Here is a 22,859-nt window from a genome sequence, read left to right on the forward strand (position 1 = left end):
TGCCCTTCCAAGCCATGGCTACCTGGCTCCCTCCCTGTGGGCAGTAGTGGGAGGTGAAGAGGACTGTTCTCATAGAGGGCTGCTTCGGGCAGGCGTCCTCAATCTTCTGAGGGGAGCAGAGCCTCTCCATTTACCTTTAGCTCTGGGGGGGGGTGGGGGGTGGGGGAGGTACGCACGCACGCACTCTGATTTAGGGGATACTGATGGTCAGCATGAAGAAGTGGTGCTTAGAAGTCAGCAGGAAAGCAAGGCCACCCCTGGGTGTTCCCACTGGAGCCTCTGCTCCAGACCCCTGGGTACCACAAGCAGGTAGGGGGCAGCTCGGGCTATTTCCCACCAGAAATCTCAAAATGCCATAAAAAGGACCTACAGCCCTGACTTGCAGTCTCAGCCCCTTCCTAGCTGAAAATTTTAGAAGCCAAGAAAGAAATAAAAAGGGCCATATGTCCTGGAGATCAAGGGAGCCTTCACTATCCAAGTAGAAAGGGCTCCAAGAGGCCACGTGGTCCTTGCCCCTTTCATACAGATGAGGGACTGAGGCCCCAGAAGAGGATGCCCTCAATGCCCTGGGGCCAGCCCCTGGAGGAAGCTGGACTAGAATTTGGCTTTCTTCACTCTCTGTTGAAAGCAAATATCACAGAGTAATATAAGCCCAAGCTAGCAATGCACATGAAGCATGAATTGTCCCACTGCTCTCTGGCCTGGGTACCAATTAAGTTTTCCCAGGTAACTAAATATGGTTATCAAAATGATGCCTAGCTTTATGAATCATGCTACAATTCCTCAGGTGAACCATCCTGCCCAACAGGGTTGTGTGTATATGCACCCACACCCCAGAATACTTACTGGATCCCAAATGATACCAGAGAGACCCCGACCACCAGCATGTCCAGCAGATTGAAGTAGTTCCTGCAGAAGGCTCCTTTGTGGAGGAAAGCTCCAAAAGTCGTCATCTACAAGCAGAATCGTGGGTGAATTCACTGCTTTTTCTCCCCAGAGGAAAAGAAACCTGGACTCTTTACAAAACCTTGAGGAAAGTCTGTCTTCATTAACAAGTGTGCATTATGAAGCCAGAAATGCAAACCAAAAGGGCTGCACAACTGAATCATTTGTTCAAAAATAGAAAAAGGGCAGCTCATTTGGGGGGCATTTTAAAAGAAGAGAACAATTTAGACTATTACAGCAACAACCAATTTCAAATATGAATAGTCATTGGCATGTCCAAAGAGCCTGTCTCAGGAGAGAGGCCACATGACCCTACTTGTTAGGCAGTAAGTGCTGCCCAGACAAACTGGCTTCCCCACAAAATGCTGGTTCTGGCAGCCTACACTGTTCCAACCCAGGGGGCTAGGAAAAGCGCCGGAGTCCAGGGCTCGCTGGCTATGTCTGCATAGAAACTGGCGTTCTTCCAGGGAGGCCCCTTACTGATCCTTACGGTCCTTAGTGACACATGCACCTTAAACAGCACTTCCAGCTCCGTCATGTAGCTCTAGCAAGGCACGGCTAGGAAGCTGTCACACGCGTCTCACCTAAGTCAGTCTCATCGCGCTCTAGTCACATGCCAGTGTACCTGGGGCCCACTGGTAATGGCAAAGGAGTTTAGTGAGGAAACACCCCCAAGTGAAAACCGCAAAATACAAAGAATTCACTGTTTGCATAAAAAAAGTATTAAAAAGTGGGGAAGACTCATAAGTATAGGAGAGGAGAGACACAGCTGGGAACTAATAAACTTGGACCACGTGAAATTGCCAATACTCAACTATTTCTGACCTACAAAAGAGGCAATTTCATGTGTTCAACCAACAACCAAAAAGCCTTCCAAACCTTCTCAAGGCCACCAGGAACCTCCATTTCAGATGTCAGATGTTTCTTAGCAAATCTCCATTTTCTGGATCCTTCTTGTTTTAGCTTATTTTCCACTCTCCAAAATACTTCCAAAATGAAGAATGACTTGGAAGATTTAAGTCACTGAGGCAAATATACGGAATTTGAAAAGCAATAGGTTTTCTTTTATAGTCCTGTATCTCATTTGCCCCAAAGCCCAAAAGTAACTATATTCATTTGACAACTAAGACATGTGGAAAGTAAAATAAAACCTCAGTTAACCAGGTTAACAGACTAAATAGAACAGACTAACTAGAACATTTCCCCATTCAATTTTAGGAAGCAAAGGAAAATTATTTAAAATTAAAGAAAAGCAGCTGGGGCTCAAGCGGAGGCCGGTTGAGCGTCCTTGTGCCCCGTGCTTTCCGCATCTGTGCTTCTCACCATGGAAACCGCTGTTCGCATCTGCTCAGTGGCCCGCATGGGTCTGACTTAGAACTGTCACAAATCCACTGGCCTAAAGGCAGGAAAATGAACTCAAATTTTTAGACTTTAAACAAATGTTTAGACAGAGTTTGGTTGTTTAGTTGGTGTTGTGTGAATGTTTTTATTACCAAGTAATAATAATAGAAAGAAAAAAAGACCCCATTCACGACCCCATTCAATGTTAATTGAAGTTTCATCTTATAGAAGATTTTGTAAAGAGCCCAAGTCCCACAGTTGTCTAACATATATATAAAATACATTTTTCCCCCTGAGATGCACATATAAAAAACTCAAAATGGTTGAAAGAATATCATGGTTAACAGTTCTCCTTTCCCAGACTGTGTCCCCGCCACGAGAGAACTGCTTGGACAGCCGCCCAGTACTGCCATAGCCCACAACACTTAGCAGGTGTGGCAGTGCTTGACTCTCTGCTTGGGTCTCTGGGCAGCTGGGTACAGAAGGCACGAGCTGGCCCCAGGGTAGCCTTCCCCATCAGTCCACAAACCGCATGCAGCAATGGTACCTGTTAGCTCATGCATGGGTAGAACATTAGGGCACCCTGTCCAAAAGGTGCTCTTTTTGTTTGTGTGATTGTGAGCCCATTCATTAAAACAGATATAAAATATCTTAACACAAAAAGATCCGAGTTATCTTGCAAATGCTGTTGGAAGAAAATAGTGCTATTATTATTTTAGGCCACTGAAACATAATTCAATCAAAAAAATAAGAAGAGATCCATTCCCTTCATAGGATAAATGCTTCTCCTCTGACTTTGATGCCAGGAAGGGTGGAAGAAAGTTCACAGGTTGTGACGTATCTGTTATCAGCTGATATCTTTCAGAGGACATTAAAAAAAGGGCAAAACATAATTTCTAATCACTATTACGAAGCCAAAGAAACTCCTACATGCATCAAAGGTTAAAAAGAAAGAGCAAAAATGAATTGAAAAGTTTCAGGAAAAAATCCTTTGGTTTAAAAAAAAAAAAGTATAAGCTTGGCCACAGACAACGAAGAATAAAAATAGTCAAAAGCACTTCACACTGTTTTGCTGTGTCATATGCAGGAGAAGGCCCCTTGAACACAAGGCTGCGGAACCTGCTACCTTCAAAACAATCTCACATGCAAAAATACCAGTGAAGACAATCCATAACCTAGTATCTGGAAAGTAAACAAAGGATTGAAACTATTATTGCTACAGCTGCATTAGAGTACAGGAAGATCAACAAAAAGGCCTTACCTTTAACAGGATTTCAATAGTAAAGATGGCTGTGAAAACATAGTCAAAGTAACCCAGTATCTGAAAGGTACAACAATAAAATGAGAAAAAGGCATCTGGACAACAGCCATACACCCACGGGCAGACTCCCACGTGCAGACAGACACCCTCCCCAGGTAGGCCTGCCGCTCCGGAGGTAAGTGCGGAGATGCTCCTAAATGCCCGCCTGGGCCAATGACAGCTCATCTGTATGACCAGCGTAGAGCACTTGGAAATACTTACCTGCTTTAACCGCTCACACTAACTCGCTCCTCGGTCTCGCGTCTGAGACAGACTCATTTCTAAAAGTGCTTTATTAATAACCTTTTCTCGTCACAGCACCACGGTGACAAATTACTTGCGGCACCAGATAAATTAAGAGTCTTACACACATTTTGCATTTTTAACTGCATTTTGGCTAAATGAAATAGGCTGCCATTCAGCTGAGCTTTAGATTGGTGGAGAAATGTAAATAACAATGTAAGGGCCATTAAGTGGGCCAGAAGCTTCCATATGTTCCCTTCAATTCCAACCCATTTAATCAGGGAGTAAATACCATCCCCATGTGTGGGGCTAGATAAGTCCTCAAGAAGAGTTTCACTTATCTCCTTGTTCTGCATCTAACGCTGCTCTCTCCCAATACTGTTTTTTTAACCTCACTGGACCCACTCAAAGAACAGATGACCTGGTTTTTGGATTATCCGTCCAGACCACTTTGTCAGTATTCCTGAACATACCATCTACTCCCCAACCAACCAAGACCTGCTTGCCCCTTCTGGGGTCTCTGCCTTAACTCAGAGCCGCGGGGGCAGGAGCAGGGGCAGGTAGGCTGCAGCAAGGGGCAGGTAGGCTGCAGCAAGAAGTCTGACCAGCATACAACTGTGGCTGCTCACAGGGGACCTCGGCCACGAAGAAGCCATCTTGGCTACTTATTGTCATGACAATCATGCTCTGAGGCTCGAAAGAACTGAAGAGGTCAGAGGTGCAGCAAGGGACTCTGCTAACCATCCAGGCTCCTCCCTTCATTTAACACACGAGGGTCCTGGGAAGGGGCTAGGGGGTGCCTGCTCAGGCCACGAGGCCAGTTGTGGCACTGCTGGGCAAGGAGCTAGGCCTGTGCACTGCTGGTCGAGAGCCACGGGCCCTGTTGTTTAAGTATGGGGTCCATCCCGGAGGAGTCCTTTATGCCCTGTTACCGTAAGATGAAGCCCTCTGCTTCAAAGGCTAGCTCTCCTCAGCTTAAGAACTTAGGTTTAAGTTCTCTTTTCAGAGAGTATTCATTATCCAAACTGCTTCCATTTTTCAATTGGCAGCTTTTGCTGGAACCTCTCTGTGTGTCTGTGTTTCTGGCCAGGCAACGCAAAGCACTGCCAGCATACTACAGGCCCCTGGCCCCTCCTCATCTCCTCCATGGTCACAGCAGGACTGTGACTGTTGAAAGCACCCGGGTGGCCAAGAAAGACACCGCTGCCCAAAAGCCAACAGCTCAGCCTAGTGCCAGGGTCAAAGCTCTTAGAGTCACCAGCCTCCATTCTCTTTCTCACTAAGAACTCAGATAAGGTTAAAAAATATATTACAAGGTTGAAATTACATGAGATCTCTAAAATAGTCAAAAACCCATAACTAGAAAGTGGAGTGGAGGTGGCCAGGGCTGGGGGAGGGGAGAAATGAGGAGCTGTTAATGGGTGCAAACTTTCAGTCATGTAAGACGACTGGGTTCTGGGGATCTGCCGTACAACGTAGTGCCCATCACTATGAATACTGGGTTGCACACTTAAATGTTTGTTAAAAGAACAAATTTCACATTAAGTGTTCCTACCACAATTAAAAAGAAAACCCTGCAGAATTTTAAAAGCAATACACATACACATATGTACTTAAAAACAGTAATAACATTCTTGGGAAAGCAGCAGGAGAATAAACTCGTGGGGCAGTAATTACAATAAAAAATAAGAATGCAAGGGTCCAATATAAGTTAACTCTTTGGCAATCTGTGTTCTAGACTAGCTCTTGACCTCGTCTGTTATGTGATTATATTTTTCCCTTGTGTCTCATTTTCATGATGGGACTCAATGACACCGGGTCTTTGTTCCATTTGAATGTAGAGATTAAGATAGGCTCAGGGCCTTCATCTTTACATCAACACCAACACGTGCCTTAGAGGAAAGTTCTTTATCTTCATGTCAGAGTGTGTGTTTTATCAGTCTGATAGGTTGGGTTTGCCAGGCTTCAAGCCAAGAGCCTGGAAATGGAGAGACACAGCACATGGGTTGGGCTGTCAAAACCAAAATCCTGGGGCACTGATCTGGTGACTTGTCTTACTCCTTAAATCTCTAAAATCTCAAGAGGTGACAGAGGCACCACCCAGGCAACGCAGCCATACCTGATGGCCTCACACACTGGTGGGCTGCCCTTTCTTGAGAAGGTTTCTCAGTACTGCGCTACAATATCAGGGCCGAGAGGCAACAGGCCACCGGTCTTCCAAAGCTGTCTCACTTTGAAACTGTTCTCAGTGCTGAATCAGCTGACCTGCTGAGATGGAACTTCTTAGGCAAGAACCAGCCTGAGTACCATTCTGTCCAGCACGGATGCCATGCGAGGGTGCTACCCTACATTGTGAAACTGATTTACAGAAAACTTAACCCTCTACTCATTTTCTTCATTAAATCACTTCCTGCCCCACCAGGTTTCTTCCTTTCTGAGGAACCACTCAACTCCACAGCCCATCATCTCCCTAACTTGTATTTTCCTAGCAGCAGAATCAAGTAGCTTTGCAAATTTCCATCCATGTAGAATAGAAGTCTTCCCATCCAGCCTAAGTAAGAGCCCCTGGGCATAAATCATACCTGGTTTCAGTTTTACTTTCTGTCCTGCTGGGTGCTTCCCTAGGCAGTAATCTCAAAATAGGTATGGATCAGAATTTGACCAGCGGAGAAAAGAGGGACCAAAATGTTAGCAGCAGGGAAGGAAGAGGAAGAAATGTAGGGTCCCTGAATATACTATAAGGTACTGCCGAGTATTAAAATGAAGCTTAAAATACATGATTCAGAAAAGGTTTGTCCCAGTGAAACAAAACCCCACTGGTACTTAGAACATAAAATGCCTACTAGTGAATGAGATGCCTACTCTAGCTGTTAGCCTCTTGGGCCGCTGGAGGCCCTGCCTGGATGACAAGGGGCCAGTGCTTACCCCAAGGGAGCCCCACCCTTCTGTCCTCACTCAGTGGCTTACAATGTTCCGGAAGGAGTGGCTGCGGATGGGGTCCTCAGCGGCGAGGGACGCACTGCTCAGCATGATGAAGACGAGGATGAGGTTGGTGAAGATGTGGTGGTTGATGAGCTTGTGGCAGCCCACACGGATCCTGCGGGGAACACCAGCGCATGGACACAGCCCCTGGCAGCACCCGCAGCATGCTGGGACAGGTAGGTCCGGCCAAGGATAGCTACTGCTGTGCCGCCCAGGCCCCACCCAGAAAACCAGAACCACCTGTCCATCAGCCCCTCAAAACTACTGGACAACAGACCCTGAGGGCCCTCGGTGCCACGGCTCGGTGTGGGAGTGCCACAGACACCATCCATTGTGTCTTTCAGTGCGGGGATTATCACCCGTCTAAAGGAAAAGAAACGGAGGCTTAAGTATGTGCGAGAACTTAGTAAGAACCAGGGGCAGATTTCCAACCCAGAGCTGACTGGGACATTTCCCACCATAACACGAAGCCCAGCTCTTACTTTCCAACCTGGAAAGGAGACTGAGGTCAGAGCTCATCACTGCAGCTGCTCACAAAGCATGGGAGCCATCCCTTTCCTGCAGCTGGGCTTATGAAATATGACCGCAGGGAGGGAGGCTTGGTGAATGTCCTGTTATGTGGAGATTCAGTCACAGCACCATATTAGCACTAATTTGGGGGAGTTGATCCATAATGAGCACTCCTGAGAAAGTGAAGTGAGAGTCACCTCATCACGCAAGATCTCACGAGGACTCACCACACCATGTGGTAGAGTCCTGCAGGCCAGGCAGTGCGGCGGGTGCCCAGCACCCCGGGTCGGCCCTCACGATGGCTCTGTGGGCCATCAGAGCCTCTCCTGCTGCCCCGATGTCCCAGGGGCTACTCAGTGCCTGACTACCCTTAACCTCAACATTTGACTTTAGCTTTCAAAGATTTTGGGGGTGGGGGGAGGTGTCTATAGAATACATATAGGTTTTCCTTTGAAAAGATCTTTTTCACTTTCAAAACTGGAGTCAGCTTTATAGGAAAGTGACTCCTTGCTTCAAATCCTCCATTTTGGGGCTGCTTAAGGCTAGGCTGTGCCCCTGGGAAGGCTTGCAAGCTGATAGCAACTGAGTCTTGGGAAGGCCTCCCAGAGCTGAGGGCAGGAGTACTCACAGCTCTGGGGGGACACCGATCCCCTCCTTCAGTACAGTAGACACAGTGAGCTGTATGTGTCAGTAACATCAGCTGAGTTTTTTTTTTTAAAGGGACACCCGAACTCTCAACAGTGATGAGCTGTACAAACTATCACCAAATCTCCAAGTCTCTAAGGACCGCAGGTTGCCTTGCTTCCCACCTGTGCCTCCCTGGGGCCTTGAATCATAGAGTTCCTCTCTGACAGCCAAGAACTACTTCTGCAATTCTAGAAACCTCTCCTCCAGGAGCTATTTATTCCCTCTGGCATTTCACTCTATCCCAGATGATTTAAAACCTAGAAACCAGCTAGTAAATAGGCGTGTTCCCTTTACAGTACTTGTGAGTAATTGCCATGCTCCTGGTGAGCACCTTATCATTTTAACACGAGAAATGCTATTTTAAGCAGGACATCATCAAGCTGAATTGACTAGCTCAACCTATAAAATATCATTGAGCATATTATTTATTGCCATAGGACTCAACAGGGAAAGCGATCAACTATAATGGATCTCAGGATGAGGATGCAGGCAGAAGTCAGTCCCCCTCAAAGCATCTCAGCAGAAAAAACCCACTTATGAAGAAAGGGTCCTCTGGATGGGAAACACGTCACCGGTGACTGCACATGGAACCCCAGAGCCATGGGCTCTGACGGAGCAGCAGCTATCTCACCACTGCTGACCCCAGGGCAGAGGCTAAGGGGAGGGGAATCTGGAATGGGCTCCTCCCAGAACTTGGCCCCATCCCCACAGCCGCTACATCCAGGACAGAAAGGCCAGGAAGAGATGAGCAGAGGACAAAGGCAAGGCTGCGGCAGAGGAGGTGTTAGGGCTGGAAGGGGGGGCCCTCTGATGTTAGGTGCAGAAGGGGGCTTCCCCATCCCCAGCCACCATCATGCAACCTGTATGGTCACAGGTGAGACACAGCAGTGAAGTGAATAGAAAGGGGGTATTTACGGGTTGGTCTTGCTAAGAATGAAGAAAGCGCTCCCTTCAGGAATGGGGATGATTTTCTCTTTCATGTTCAACTCCGAGATTCTGCGAGGACGGGGGCCAGCAGGAACCTCGGGCTCATCCTCCTCCTCCTCTTCCTCTTCCTCTTCATCTACTTTAAATGAGACACTTTTTTATAGGCATGACACAAGGCTGCATTCGGGTTTTAATTATTCCCAATTTCACATGAGAATTTAGCTTACACTTTAACAACATCTATCAGCTTACATGAATCAAAACCTTTTAGAATAGGGACTATGTGGTGGGGAGGCAGAGGACTGAGAATCTTGCCCCTCTGGTGAGTGTGTGTAGTTGTGGGAATGAGGTCCCCAGCAGATGAAGATCTGAGCACAGCCCAAAAAAGAAAAAAAAAGGAGGCAGCACTGGGATTCTCACTGCCAACCCCCCAATATCCCGCTGTGTCCCTAGTAACATCCTTGTTCAGCTTCAGTCTGAGACACTGTGTGGGGCTTCAAGTCACACATGATCAGTCAGTCCCCCAGGCCCCACAGTCCCTCCTACATCAGTCAACAAAGGCACCGGTCAAATGTGAAAATGTCAGATGAGTCGTAACCGGTTGCCTCCTGGAGAAGATTTCCTAGCACAGCTTGGCCTTTTCCTGATCCACCTGCACTTGCTCTCCCACCCCCTGGAATTTCCATTATGTAAGCTACCTGTGACCAAGAGAAAAAGCAGGTGACTGGACTCATGGCCTCGGTGACCTCAGCAGCCCACCCAGCATGTGCCCCAGCTAGGCTAGCCAGCCACAGACTCAGCCGCTGATCACAGAGTGGTGGCAAAGCCACATCACTCCTGAGCTGAGAGCCTGTCTCCAGCCCCGCCACCATACCTGGCACATCGCAAGGTGGGTAGGGGTCCTTGTCCTCATCCTCTTCTCGGTAGTCATCAATTGTAACCTAGGATGACAGGGAGTTCTTGGAGGAGGGGGGGATTCTGACTAAAACGCATGTCAGAGGGCCGTGGTAAGGACTCAGCCCTGCTGCTAGCACAGGACAGAGGAACTCTCTTCCAAGTGTGCGCAGTACGTGAGTGTGCATGATACATGAGTGAGTGTGCAGGGGCAGCAGGCTCTGCAGGAGACGGAGGTCTGAGGGCAGATGAGGACCCTCCCAGCCACGGCTGCAGCACCCAGCACTGTCAGGCACTGAAGGCTGCTGCCTCCCTTCTGGACAGTGAGCCCCACGCAGGCAGGGGCCTCGCTAGTCTGGTTAACTCCCTGTCCCCGGTATCTGACACATGGTAGCCACGCAATAAGTGCTTACTGACTCAGTGAACAACCAACCAAAATGAATGAAAAATCCAGAGCTGTCGTACACACGATAAAGTTTGACAGTATAACCCTGAGCACACAGACCCCTGACCCTGTGATCTCCTCTGGGGACAGATATCTATTAACAATTCTTGATTTGAATCCTGAGAAGACACTAACCTAGGCCAGGTCTGACCACACAAGTCCAATAAAGGACAAATAAGTGATCAGACCAGTCAAATATTTAACCTGCTGGTGCTCTGGTAAAATATTGGCTAACAACCAGCTAAGTGCCTGAATTCACTCAGAACACCAGGGAAGGCAGCATCTAGAATGGCACGCCACACTCACACTCCAGAACGTCACACCCGACACCTTCAAGGCAGAAATGGCACCTTTTTGGTGGTAGCAACAGAATCATTTGAAACGAAAAGGGGAGAGTGTTTCAGACCACACACCTTGTTGTCACTGTTGGCTATCTGATTGACTTCCGGCTTGTTGTTCTTTTTATTTTCCAGGCTTTCTTTCCTACAGAGGAGAGCAGGACACAAGAAACCAAGTAACTATGTTTCTGTGAATAAAATTGCTAATCAGGATTCTGAATCAACAGCGGCCTGATAAAGGACAGAATTTAACTGGAAACAACCCTAACAGCAAGAGCACAGCACAACCCACATTACAGCTTCCTGTTCATCTAGTGCGCTGTTCATTACACGGATCATCTGATTAAAATTTTCATCCAAAAGCTAATCAGCATTGAATGCATCATTTATTTTATGATGCCAAAATTAACTGTAGTGACTCTTTGAGCACGGGGGTGCGTGACTCCCACTCTTAGCTCTGAAATGAGAGCCAAGGGACTGGGTTCTGCCCCAGATTCCATCCTTTTGGGTCAGCCCCACCTGGCCACCCACGGCCACCACCAAGCAGCAACAGAGGGCTGCAGCTGCTGCGGGGTCTTCACGGCTCTGCCAGGCCTCACCTGCAGCTGGCTCCCCGGCAGCCCCCTAAGCAAACACCTTAGCTGAAAATGGGGTTACCTGGCAATCTTTTTCCTTTCCTTTTCTTCAGCTTCCTCTTTCTGAGCAGTATTCAGACTTTCAGCGTCAGCCAAATTGTCCACAGCGATGGCCAAGAAGACATTCAGGAGGATATCTAATTTGAACATTTTAAGGGCATAACCCCTGTTTAAAGCGTGGTCAACAGCAGCAACATCCCCCCCGACCCCCGCATTCTGGGAGGCTGGTAACAGGTGACTGACTGTCCCTTAATGCTATCTTCATGCATAAAGCCAGAGGACAGAGACCTGTTTTCTTAAAAAAAAAAAAAAAAAAAAGAAAGAAAGAAAGAAAGAAAAGAAAAGAAACACCTAGAAAACTGTGGAAGACAATCTGGAAAGAAGCAAAATTAAGATTTGCTAAAATCCACGAAAATCTGTGTGTGCTTATGCATAGTGAGATCTATGATACACGTTGCAAAAGACAATCTACAACATAAATGTGGAGTTTTCAATGCATTTTGCATTTTCTCTTCATGCATTTTGTTTCTCTTAAAACACACTCATCCACCTATAACATATTTATTCGGGGCGTGCTTTCCAAAATAGACCCCTTTAAAGGCTACCCGTTATATAAGTGATGATCCCATTGCACAAAGCGGTCTGAGCCTGTCACTTGGAATGGCCTTCAGAGTGTGCCGACGCCTCGTGCGTGCACCGCACACACCGGCTGCAGCGGGCCTGCCCAATCAATGGTGCCGGACTGTCCTTCTGAATAGGCCCACTGCGGTGAAATCTTTGACTGCATGGCTGCATTTTATTTTTTCAAATAGTAAAAAAAGTTAAGCATTTGACAAGTTGTAAGGTTTTATAGGCTTCTACGATAATGATGTATGTGTGGTTTCCATGAATGATTGAAAAAAAAAAATTTCTGAACAGGGTTCCCAAATCAGAAACCGCCTGTTTCTTATCTACCACCAGTTAAGTCCGTTTTCACGAAGCAGACGGATCAGACAACAGAAGTGAAGACAGTGAAGACGACGACTCCCTTCTCTGACTAAAGCTTCTCTCGGGCTGATGCCCAGCCCTCTGCCTGCGGGAGCCCAGGACCTGAGGCAGGAGAGGAGCACCACTGCACTGCCCACAGGCCCCGGGCAACCTGAAATCTCAGGTGGGTCGCTGTAAACAAACCTAACCTCACAAGGGACCGATATGAGACAGCTTCCAGGGGATTTCACGCTTGACCAATCTGTTCATGTCTTTAAAGAGGACAGAAACATGAGTGAATTACATTCAGACTTTCAAACCACCTTTGAGATGCTAGACTATTTTTTAAACGGGGCCTCCATGAGTCTGAGGTGGTATTCATGTGTGTGTACAAATGCTCTTCCACCATTTATCGAGAGGCTCCATGTGCCAGGTCTTGCGCTAGGCAGGGAGGACAGAGAGATAAAGCGGACACAAGCAATGGTTATGGGTCATAAAAGTTCCAATCGAGGTAAAGAGAGATCTTAGTTTCCAGAAGTCTAGGATTAGAGAGTACTTCTTGGCAGGGACAAGGAATAAACAAGTTGAATAAAAGTTCCACTGCATGATACAGCAACAAGCCAATGGATATTCGACTTTCAAAAATGTGCAGATCAGCAGAGCAAAATTAGGTTCAGGGGCACTTAGGTCCATCCACTGAAGGTAGGTCCCTAAGAGGACACAAGTGTGTCCCTGCCTCCCAAGGATGAAGGCACGGGGAACCACCTGGCTTTGCCCTGAGCTATCCCCGTGGGACCTGTGACACCAGGCTGGGTGGCCACGGGGCCAGGCCCTGCCCTGTCTCAGGCTCATTGCCCAAGCTTGCTGTCACTCCTCAGAGTCTAACTGGAACTCTGCCTCCACTATGCTCTCCCAGCAACTGTGAAGGAGAACTGACTGAAAAGGTAAGGGCACCCACCTCCCCATCACAACAGCTACCACCACCCCGATGGGGAGATCCAGAGAGGGAGCAAAAAACATGACGGGGACAACAACACAGCCCTGGTCAGCCTGAAGGATACAGTTCCCACAAATGAAGAGGATGATGAAGTAGATGCAGACGATCATTCCTGAAGATGACGGGCCCCCGTACGCCATAATGCCGTCATACATCACCGCATTCCAATCTTCGCCTGTCAGAATCTAGGAAGTCAAAACTTGGATCAGCTGGCAGGCGGACCCACAGGGCCCAGGTGTTCTCCCAGAGCTCCTGGTGGCTGCCTAAATCTGGTTTAAGCTGCATTTTGGAGTCTGGCTTGCACTGAGCAAATCCACCTGTTATCCCCCAGAGATTTCAAAACAGTATTTTTAAATTAAACAAATAGATGAGTTAATCATTCCAGTGAAAATAACATACATGTAAGGCTTATGTACTCCTGGAGGACACTGCAGCCCAGTTTCAGTCCCCTCCCCAGCGAGCATGCTATTGGGCTGTCCCTCTCCAGGGCCTTTATCTGGGCCCTGGACTCCAGGGCGGACTTACACACACATTTACACACCCAGAGGAAATAGGCAGTTGGTGTCTTCTCTGATTTATTAGACATAAAGGATATCATACTATATACATTTTTTGCTCTTTTTCCCCCCTCAACAATATATTCTGGAGAACCTCTGTGTCAGTAGCTTCGTTTCATTCTTTTTAACTGCTGCCTAGTATTCTACATATTGTAGTTAACCAACTGTAGAAATGGAGAATTACATCTATGAATTTTTACAAGCAGGGAATTCTCTAAGTATCTTATGCAAATTTACAAGCTACCTCATGAGTAGATACTAATAACTACCTGAATTTCAAATATAATCTTCTCTACTGATACTTGATAATTCAACCCATTATGAAATAGAATCAAAGACTTAAATATAAGTTGTAACACCATAAAAGTCCTCGAGGAAAACATTGGCAGGAAAATCTCAGACATTCCACGCAGCAACATCCTCACAGACACATCCCCTAAAGCAAGGGACATAAAGGAAAGAATAAACAAATGGGACCTCATCAACATAAAAAGCTTCTGCATGGCTAAAGAAAACAGCACCAAATTACAAAGAGAACCAACAGTATGGGAAAACATATTTGCTAATGATACCTCAGACAAGGGCCTGATCTCCAAAATATATAAAGAACTCACACGACTCCACTCCAGGAAGACAAACAACCCAATTAAAAAATGGGCAAAGGACTTGAACAGACACTTCTCCAAGGAAGACATAGAGGGCCCAGATACATATGAAAAGATGCTCAGCATCACTAGCCATCAGAGAGATGCAAATTAAAACCACAATGAGGTACCATCTCACACCAGTCAGAGTGGCCAACAGAAACAAATCCACAAACAAATGTTGGAGAGGATGCGGAGAAAAGGGAACCCTAGTGCACTGTTGGTGGGAATGCAGACTGGTGAGGCCACTGTGGAAAACAGTATGGAATTTCCTCAGAAAACTAAAAATGGAACTGCCCTTTGACCCAGCAATTCCGCTGCTGGGATTATACCCTAAGAACACTGAAACACCAATCCAAAAGAACCTGTGCACCCCAATGTTCATAGCAGCACAATTTACAATAGCCAAGTACTGGAAGCAACCTAAGTGCCCATCAGCAAATGAGTGGATACAAAATCTATGCTACATTTACACAATGGAATTCTATGCAGCAGAGAGAAAGAAGGAGCTTATACCCTTTGCAACAGCATGGATGGAACTGGAGAGCATTATGCTAAGTGAAATAAGCCAGGCGGTAAGGGACAAATACCATATGATCTCACCTTTAACTGGAACATAATCAACAGAAGAAAAAAGCAAACAAAATATAACCAGAAATATTGATGTTAAGAACAATCTAACAATAGCTGGGGGGGGGGGCAGTGGGTAGAGGGGATTACAGGAACTACTATAAAGGACACATGGACAAAACCAAGGGGGAGGGTGGAGGTGGGGGAGGGAGGTGGGTTCAGTTGGGGTGGGGTGGAGGGATGGAGAGAAAAGGCATACAACTGTACTTGAATAACAATAAAAATTTTAAAATAATAATAATAATAATAATAATAATTTTTTTTAAAGAGAAATAGAATCAGATGAACATTAACAGCAATTTCAAAATACACTATCTTCCAGAAAAAGAGACAGGAGAGAGCATTCTCCTTTATCATTTATCTGGACCAGATACTTTAAAAATTAAAACTGCCGTGGGTCAGAACCAAGCAGAAAAATGGGCAAATGATCTGAAAGGATAAAGCAATTCACAGAAAAGGAACTACAAATGGCTCTTCATCACATGAAAAGACATTCCGGTTCACTCCTGATAAGAGAAATGTGAATTAAAACAATAAGATTCCATTTTCACTGATCAGATAGGCAACAACCAGAAGAGGAGTGAGGCAATGGGCAGGCTCCACGCTCCATCCCTGGAGGACGAATGAGCGCACTCCCAAGGAGAACACTGGGGCAAGAGCATTGAAGTTGGAAATGGACACTCACCTTGAGACCAGCAGAACTGATCCTACAGATTTACTCTCACATACGTGTCCCATGGTGTATGTTCAAGGTCACCCACTGAGGCAAGGCCAGACACAACAAAATATTTAGCAGCAGGAGGCTGGCTCCATGAATTATGGCACATCCAAACCACAGAATTTATGCAGCATAGGAAAGGAGGTAACCTTTTACCTACCGATAAGGAAGGCTTTAAAGGACATTTTAAGTGGTAAAAAGCAAGATGGAAAACAGCCTGCAGAATGAACTACCATCTGTGTACATTCATCTGTAGGCAGGTTAATTGATTTACATCTCAAAGCGTACACGAGAAGCTATGTAATGGTGGCTGCTTCCTAGAAGGGGCATTGGTGGGTGGGTGGGAGGGGGACTTGTTTCTTACTTTATATCCTTTGGTAACATTTGAATTTTGTGCCATGTGCATATATTACAAAACCACCAACATACAGGTCCCTCTGAAGGAAATCAGAAAAATAAATGACTTAATCAGTGACCCAAAATTAAGTGTAATTTAAAAAATCTCAAAAAATTAAGTATAATTCTGTCAGAGCCTATAGCAGTGACAGATATTTCATTCATCTCAAAATGACTAAGTGGGAAAGAATCTTAGAGATCCTTCCCTGTAGCCTCTCGTTTTTGTTTTTCTTTTTTCTTTCACAAAAGGATAGTGACTTTCCAGGGTCAGGGCTGAGCACTGAGAGAGCTCCCCGGGCCCTCAATGTCCACTGCCCCCTGCCCTAGCCTGGCCACCTCCCGGCAGCGCCCTGACGCTCCCTGACATGGCATGTGAAAAGCCACAAGGGAAGGTGGGGCTTTTAACTTTATCTGCCGGGCCCTGTGCACAGAAGGGCTCTAGCTCACAATACAGGAAGATGAAGAGGGGGTTTAGAACAACTCAGCTTAGGGCCAGAAGGGGTGGAGAGGCTGCTGTTCTGTCTCACACTGTCGCTTGCTTCGCAGCCTCACTGCCCACAAAGGCCCCCGGAAGCACCGACACCCTCAGAGTCTGTGTGTCCTCATTACATCACATGCGGGAGGGCAAGCAACGGGGCAGAAGGCTGTCACAGCTCTTTCGTCACCCTGATTCCTCTGACTTCACGGAAGCATTAGGGCTTTAGAATTTACTTCTTTGCATACAGCTGTAATAGCCAGGATTACAAAACTTGTCCAAGATCAAAACTTAGCACAGAACCAGAAAAGGATTTTAGAGCCTAACTCACAGAAACCTCAGAGCCAGTGGGCTGACAAAAACATTAAATCACACATCACATAGACAGCTGGATTAAGATGCAAAAGAAATGGCTTAAATGGTACAAAATTTGTCAGAGCATTACTGGGGCAGAGGTCACTAATGAAAATGGAATCATTTTTTCTCCCTGAGTTGTGGACAGACAAGAAGGTGCCTCCTCACGTGCTCCTCAGGGAGAGGCAGATGGGAGGGCTCACCTGGAACACTGTTAGGAGTGCCTGAGGGAAGTTGTCAAAGGTGCTCCGCTTGGTCTGCGTCTCGTCAAAATTAAACTTGCCGCCAAACAGCTGCATCCCAAGCAAGGAGAAGATAATGATGAAGAGGAAAAGCAGAAGCAACAGTGAAGCGATGGACTTCATGGAGTTTAACAAGGATGCCACCAAGTTGCTCAGGGATGTCCAGTGCCTGCAAGTGAGGATGAGGGTGTAAACCCAGAACGCAGAACATCACCCGACCAGGGAAGTGGCTCACCACCACCTCGTATTCAGAAAACACCCGCAGCAGCATACATATGTCCTCACCTGGTCACTTTGAAAATCCGTAAGAGGCGCACACAGCGAAACACAGAGATCCCCAGGGGAGACATGATTTCCAGTTCCACCAGGATCGTTTCCGTAATTCCTCCACACACCACGAAACAATCAAACCGATTAAAGAGAGAGACGAAATATGCCTGGAGACCCAAGCTGTACATCTTTACCAGCATCTCACAGGTGAACAGAGCCAGGAGGACTTTGTTCGCGATATCTGCAAAGACAAAGGGGCGTCTGTCCTTGGGATCTCGTTGTGGTGGAGGCTCAGGCTCAGCTTCTTCCCTCCCACCAGCCCCTGCTGGAAATTCCCAAGCACCTCTGCCCTCTCTCTGCCAACGCCTCCACTACAGAAACATGGCACTAACATGTATGGTCTGCTTGTCTGCCAGGTTCTAGTCCCGCTGCTGCCACTACCCTGGACGTGTGACTCTGCAGACACTCCTTGGTGTCTCCGGGCCTCTGTTTCACTGACTATAAAACAGGAGGGCAGTTTACCACATAATCTGTGATGCTTCCTCGACCTAAAAGCCTCTGATTCTCCATTTAGTCCATCGTATTATATTTTGTTTCCATCAGTCACAAAAGATCTGTCCAGTCTCATTTATAGCACCTCAATATAAAAAGCAGTTGCCTATCAAGGTCATTTCTATCAGCAGAAAACACCTCCCAGCAGGCTGGAGAGTTGGACAGAAACAGATTTGACTTGATGTAAGACAGGGCTTCTCAATGGTTCAAAACTGTCACACTCAGAAAGGGCTGTCTCAGGGGACAAAAACCACACCCCATTGCTGGGACAGTCAAGGCAAGGGAACAATCACCACTTGCCAAGAACCAGGGAAAATAAAGCTTCCATTTAGTGGGGGTGGGGAGAAGGGATGGAGGTCCCTTCCAACTGGAAGATTCCTGGATCCTAGGTGGTCACAGGGTGAAGACATGAGATGCCCTGGTGTTCGTCAGCTCCAAGGTGCTTCCTTCACCACACACAGCCTGCACCTCCACGCCAGGTGCACCCTGTGCTTGGACAGTCGCCTGCCTTCCAAGTGCATGCACCCTAGAAATGTCCCTGCACCCTCTTACACACCGTGCGGGTGAGACTGAAGCGCAGTTGACAGCCTCAGGGATCCCTCGTTAGGGTCAAAAAGAGAATGGCCCCTGCTGCTTGTACCTTGAATCTGTGTCAGCCAGTCGGGTTGGTTGTAGTGCTCAGAGGAAATGGTTAGGGTGTTGAGAAACACCAGGACAATAACCAGCCAGTAGAACGTGACAGACTTCACAGCAGCCCTACATCTTCTGCGACTGAATCGGTTCCAGCGACGCCAGCGTCGGCTGAAAGAGAGGCAGACGTCACACCCTGAATGACAGACAGAGCCCTGCGTGTCCAATAAGCATCACTGGGAAATCCTTCGTCTCCCACCCCAGGAGGCCCAGTATGAGAGGCCCAGACTGGGGCAGGGGTGCGGGAAGGAAAGACAAGAAAAAATGGCAGAGAAATGAACAGACCTCAGAACACAAATTACGTTGATCTTAAAATACAACTTTTTAAAGTATTATATCTTGCTTTGATCATGTTATCAGGTTCCTTACTGTGGCTTCAGAGAACTCCACAAGCTGTCGTACAGAGTCCTCCAGCCAGTTAGAAAACCTGGCTACTCCCAGACCCATGTGCAGACACAAAGCTGAGCTACCACGCACATGCAGGTCACATCCCCCATACGGTGCATGGACCCGTTGGTGCACAGAGCCACTCAGCTTGTCATCGCATCTCTCGCTGCCTCTCGATCACCACACAAAGTTTATCGGGCAGCGGAGTGCTCCAAAACCACCGTTTTCCATTTAGGGAAACTTTCAGTCCTTTCTTAAGTCTGGGAGGTTTCTCTGGAGCCTGGCAGAGCTGTCAAAGCTGAGTAGGACATGAGTCTTCATACTGAGTCATCAGGTGCCCTTTCTCACTAGTGATGTTCAAATCATACCTTTAGGAGAAGAGCCAATATTGAATCGTGTTTCCATGCAAATAAAATGAGCTGAGCCAAACAGACAAGCAGCATGTCCTTTACTGCCTTTCGGTTCCAGTTTGTAATGAGGAAAAGTATTCTCTCCCTTACCCTGTCTCTCTGTGGAAACATCCCTGCCCCAGGGTGGTTTGGTGAAGCGGGCTGTGCTCGAGGCACCTGAGTCAGAGGACTCTCCAGGTTGTGTCCAAGCAGCAGCCGTGGCTGACTCAGCAGCGCTGCTAGGCTAAACGCACCAAAACCCAGGGACCAGGCAAAGAAAGTGTTGTGCTAACTCTTCAGCAAGACTTGGAACTAACAAGGTACATTTTATTACTGTGCAAAATGTACAGTAAGAGTACTGTTACTGTACTCTTGCTGTACAGTTTCCAGTGGTAATAGCAGCTGGAAACAAGATGCCCAGCAAAGAAAAGTGCTACAGAGGACACTAAAGACTGTCCCCTCCAGGCTGGATTCCTTCAGTGATGCATAATTCAGCACACACTAGCAAGGTGGATACTACCCTGAGTAAGAGCCAGCCTTGGTGGGTCTCTGCTGCAGTGACCAGTCATAGGTGTCTCCCACCAATGTGACAACAATAAGGTCACCTTATAGCCACATCCCTGAAATCCTGCGGCACTCCCCATCTTGCACCTCGCTGGGTGCTGAGTGCCCAGGCTCTGTGCCAGGCACTGCGCATATGGAGATGAAGAAGACACGGTCCCATGGCCCCTGTCCAAAGCATGCAGGGTCATATATCATAAATCCATACCAAGTGCTACTGCCAAGGTACCAGATACAGGAGCAAAGAGAAGGGAGCTGCTAACACTCTTTGTAAGAGTCAGAATGCCTTCTCTGAAAAACTGACATTTGCGCTGACTCTCCACAGTTCAGCAGGAGTTTGCAGAGGGCAGAGGGAAGGGCACTGTGCTCAGAGAAGACTGTGGGACTGAGGTGACTTAGGTGAGAAGAAACAGTGTGTGTGGTATGTTTGAAACAGAGCAGTAGGGAGCAAGAAAGCGCTATCGAAAGATGAGGCCAGATGGTGCGCCAGGGGTCAAATTCTGAAGGAATTAACATGCCCTCTGGCAACAGCGAGTCATGGAAGGGCTTTTAAACTTATTTTTAAACTACGGTTTATTGAGATATAACTTACAGATGATCAAAATTTACTCTTTTTAGATATACTGTTTGTAACCACCACCAGAATTAAGATTTAGACTATTTCCATCACTCAAGAGTGTTCCTTCCTGGTCCTTTGGGGTCACATCCCTCTCCTCACCCCGACCCCTGACGACTGTTGATCTGGCTTTTTGTTGTTTTCTTTTTTTGGTCCTATTGTTTGCTCTACCCAGCATGCCCTATAAAAGACTCTATACAATATAGAGCTTTGTGAGACTGGCTTCCTTCGCTTAGCAAAAATTCTTTTCAGATTCATTTGTGTTGTCGCTTCTATTAGTTTTTCCTTCTTTGAGCATTTTTCCACCATTTGGATGAACTATAATTTATCTACCCAGTCACCATTTGACAGACATTTGAGTTATTTACAGTTTTTGGCGATTGCAGGTACAACTGCCATAAGCACATACGAGTTCGTGTCGGCGCACACCTTCATTTCCCTTACACAGATCTCAGAAGAGGGATGACTGGGTCATAGGAAAATATATCTTTAACTTTATGAGAAACTGCCCACTTGTTTTAAAAATGTCTGTCATTTGACAAGTACATGAGAATTCCGGCTGATCTACAGTCTTGTCAAAACTAAATATTGTCAGACTTTGAAATTTGTCCCATAGGTGTAAAGAAATTTTCTAATAGGTATGTAGTGGTATCTCACTGTGATTGTAATTTGCATTTTGCTAATGACCAATGGTCATTTCCTGTGCTTACTCTCCATCCATCTCTCTTCTTTGATACCATGTCTCTTAAAATCTATTGACCATTTTATATTGGGCTGCTTTCTTATTATAGACACTATTCTTTATATATTATTCTCTCTATATACGAAGTACTAGTCCTTTATCAAATATGTTTTACAAATATTTTTTCTTCCAGTCTGGAGCTTATCCTTTTTTATTTTCTATTGAAGAGCAAGAGTTTTCATTTTGATGAAGTCTAATTTATCAGTTTTTTTTCTGTTATGGCTGGTGCTTTGAGTGTTTTACCCAAGAAAATCTTTGCCTAACCCAAGGCCTCAAAGATTTCCTCCTATGTTTTCTTCTAGAATGTTTACAGTTTTAGGTTTCACATTTCGTTCTATGTTCAAGTTAAATTTTATATATAGTGGTAAAATGTTTTTAATTTAAAAAGAACATTTATATGGTAAATAAAAGAACATTTATTTGTACACAAATCATAGGTATACAGTTCAATGGGTTTTTACCAACTGACCATGTAACCCGCATCCGGGGCCAGAAAGAGAACATTACTAGCACCTCAGAAAACGTCTTGAACCTCATTCTATGAAAAACCTTTAAGCGGAACACTGACAAGATATATTACTCCTAGAGAAACGCCTCCAGGAGGGAATATGAAGGGTTGGTTAGTGGTGAGAAATTATTCACTGCTGCATCTTGTTGGTTTGTTCTGGGGCAAGATTTCTGGCATCTACTAACTATGCTGCTCTCCTAGACAGGAGCTTAATGTTTACCAGGCAGATGGATCTTCTATATGAATATTGCACCCCATAGAGTAACTCCATGTAAAATTCAGAAATTAAAGGTAACAAACCAGCACACCTGCTTAAGAAAAAATACAAAGAAGATACTGACCTGAGCTTAGATTTTGAGATGGCTTGACTGAAAGACAAAAAGAATATCATTCCTGTTAAGAAGGCTTGAACATACGCTCCCCACCGACCCCCACCCATCACGTCAGCTGAGATACCGGAAAAGCCATGCACAGAAGCAGGACTCAGCACCCCCAGTTCCTGCAGCAGGCCAGCTAGGGTATTTGCAGAGCAGGAATGAGGTGCTACCTGTCCAGACAGGCCAGGTGGAGCATCCCCCGGGGCCCGGGAAAGAGAAGGCTCTTAGCCAGATGCCCTGAGCAGCCATGGCACAGGCAGTGATGCCAGGGGTCCTTCTCCCCCACCCCCACCCACGTTCCCCAAACTGAAATCAGCAGGGCCTCTCCTGCCTGCAACCAGACACTCATCTCAACAGCAGCATATGCTGCTACTGCGGCTAATGAAGCACTGGGCCAGGAGTCCTGGCTCCGTTATTCACTAACTGTGTGAGTCTGGGCAAGCCGCATATCTTTTGGGGCCTCTGTGTTCTCATCTGTAAAATAGGGAGGACAAACCCATTTCCTGCCTACTTCAAAATATTGTGGGGAGGGCAGAGCAGG

General features: G+C 46.5%; 1 protein-coding gene across 5 annotated transcripts in view; it reads right to left on the minus strand.

Annotated features, from left to right (window-relative positions):
• CACNA1D (calcium voltage-gated channel subunit alpha1 D) overlaps window positions 1-22,859 on the minus strand; it is a 312,906-nt gene that overhangs the window by 66,298 nt on the left and 223,749 nt on the right. For 3 of the 5 annotated variants that reach the window (XM_024556516.3, XM_045192201.2, XM_045192200.2), the window contains 12 exons: window positions 22,283-22,309; window positions 18,689-18,849; window positions 17,512-17,737; window positions 17,188-17,395; window positions 13,275-13,395; window positions 11,270-11,384; window positions 10,688-10,757; window positions 9,810-9,876; window positions 8,924-9,074; window positions 6,797-6,926; window positions 3,548-3,607; window positions 847-953 (listed from right to left, as the gene is read on the minus strand). In XM_024556516.3, the coding sequence (XP_024412284.2) occupies window positions 847-953; window positions 3,548-3,607; window positions 6,797-6,926; window positions 8,924-9,074; window positions 9,810-9,876; window positions 10,688-10,757; window positions 11,270-11,384; window positions 13,275-13,395; window positions 17,188-17,395; window positions 17,512-17,737; window positions 18,689-18,849; window positions 22,283-22,309 (1,443 nt within the window). The remainder of the gene's footprint in view (window positions 1-846; window positions 954-3,547; window positions 3,608-6,796; window positions 6,927-8,923; window positions 9,075-9,809; window positions 9,877-10,687; window positions 10,758-11,269; window positions 11,385-13,274; window positions 13,396-17,187; window positions 17,396-17,511; window positions 17,738-18,688; window positions 18,850-22,282; window positions 22,310-22,859) is intronic. The other 2 variants (XM_045192203.2, XM_024556517.3) reach the window with 1 other exon arrangement.

Source organism: Desmodus rotundus, chromosome 8 (assembly GCF_022682495.2).
Source record: "Desmodus rotundus isolate HL8 chromosome 8, HLdesRot8A.1, whole genome shotgun sequence".
Classification (NCBI taxonomy): domain Eukaryota; kingdom Metazoa; phylum Chordata; class Mammalia; order Chiroptera; family Phyllostomidae; genus Desmodus; species Desmodus rotundus.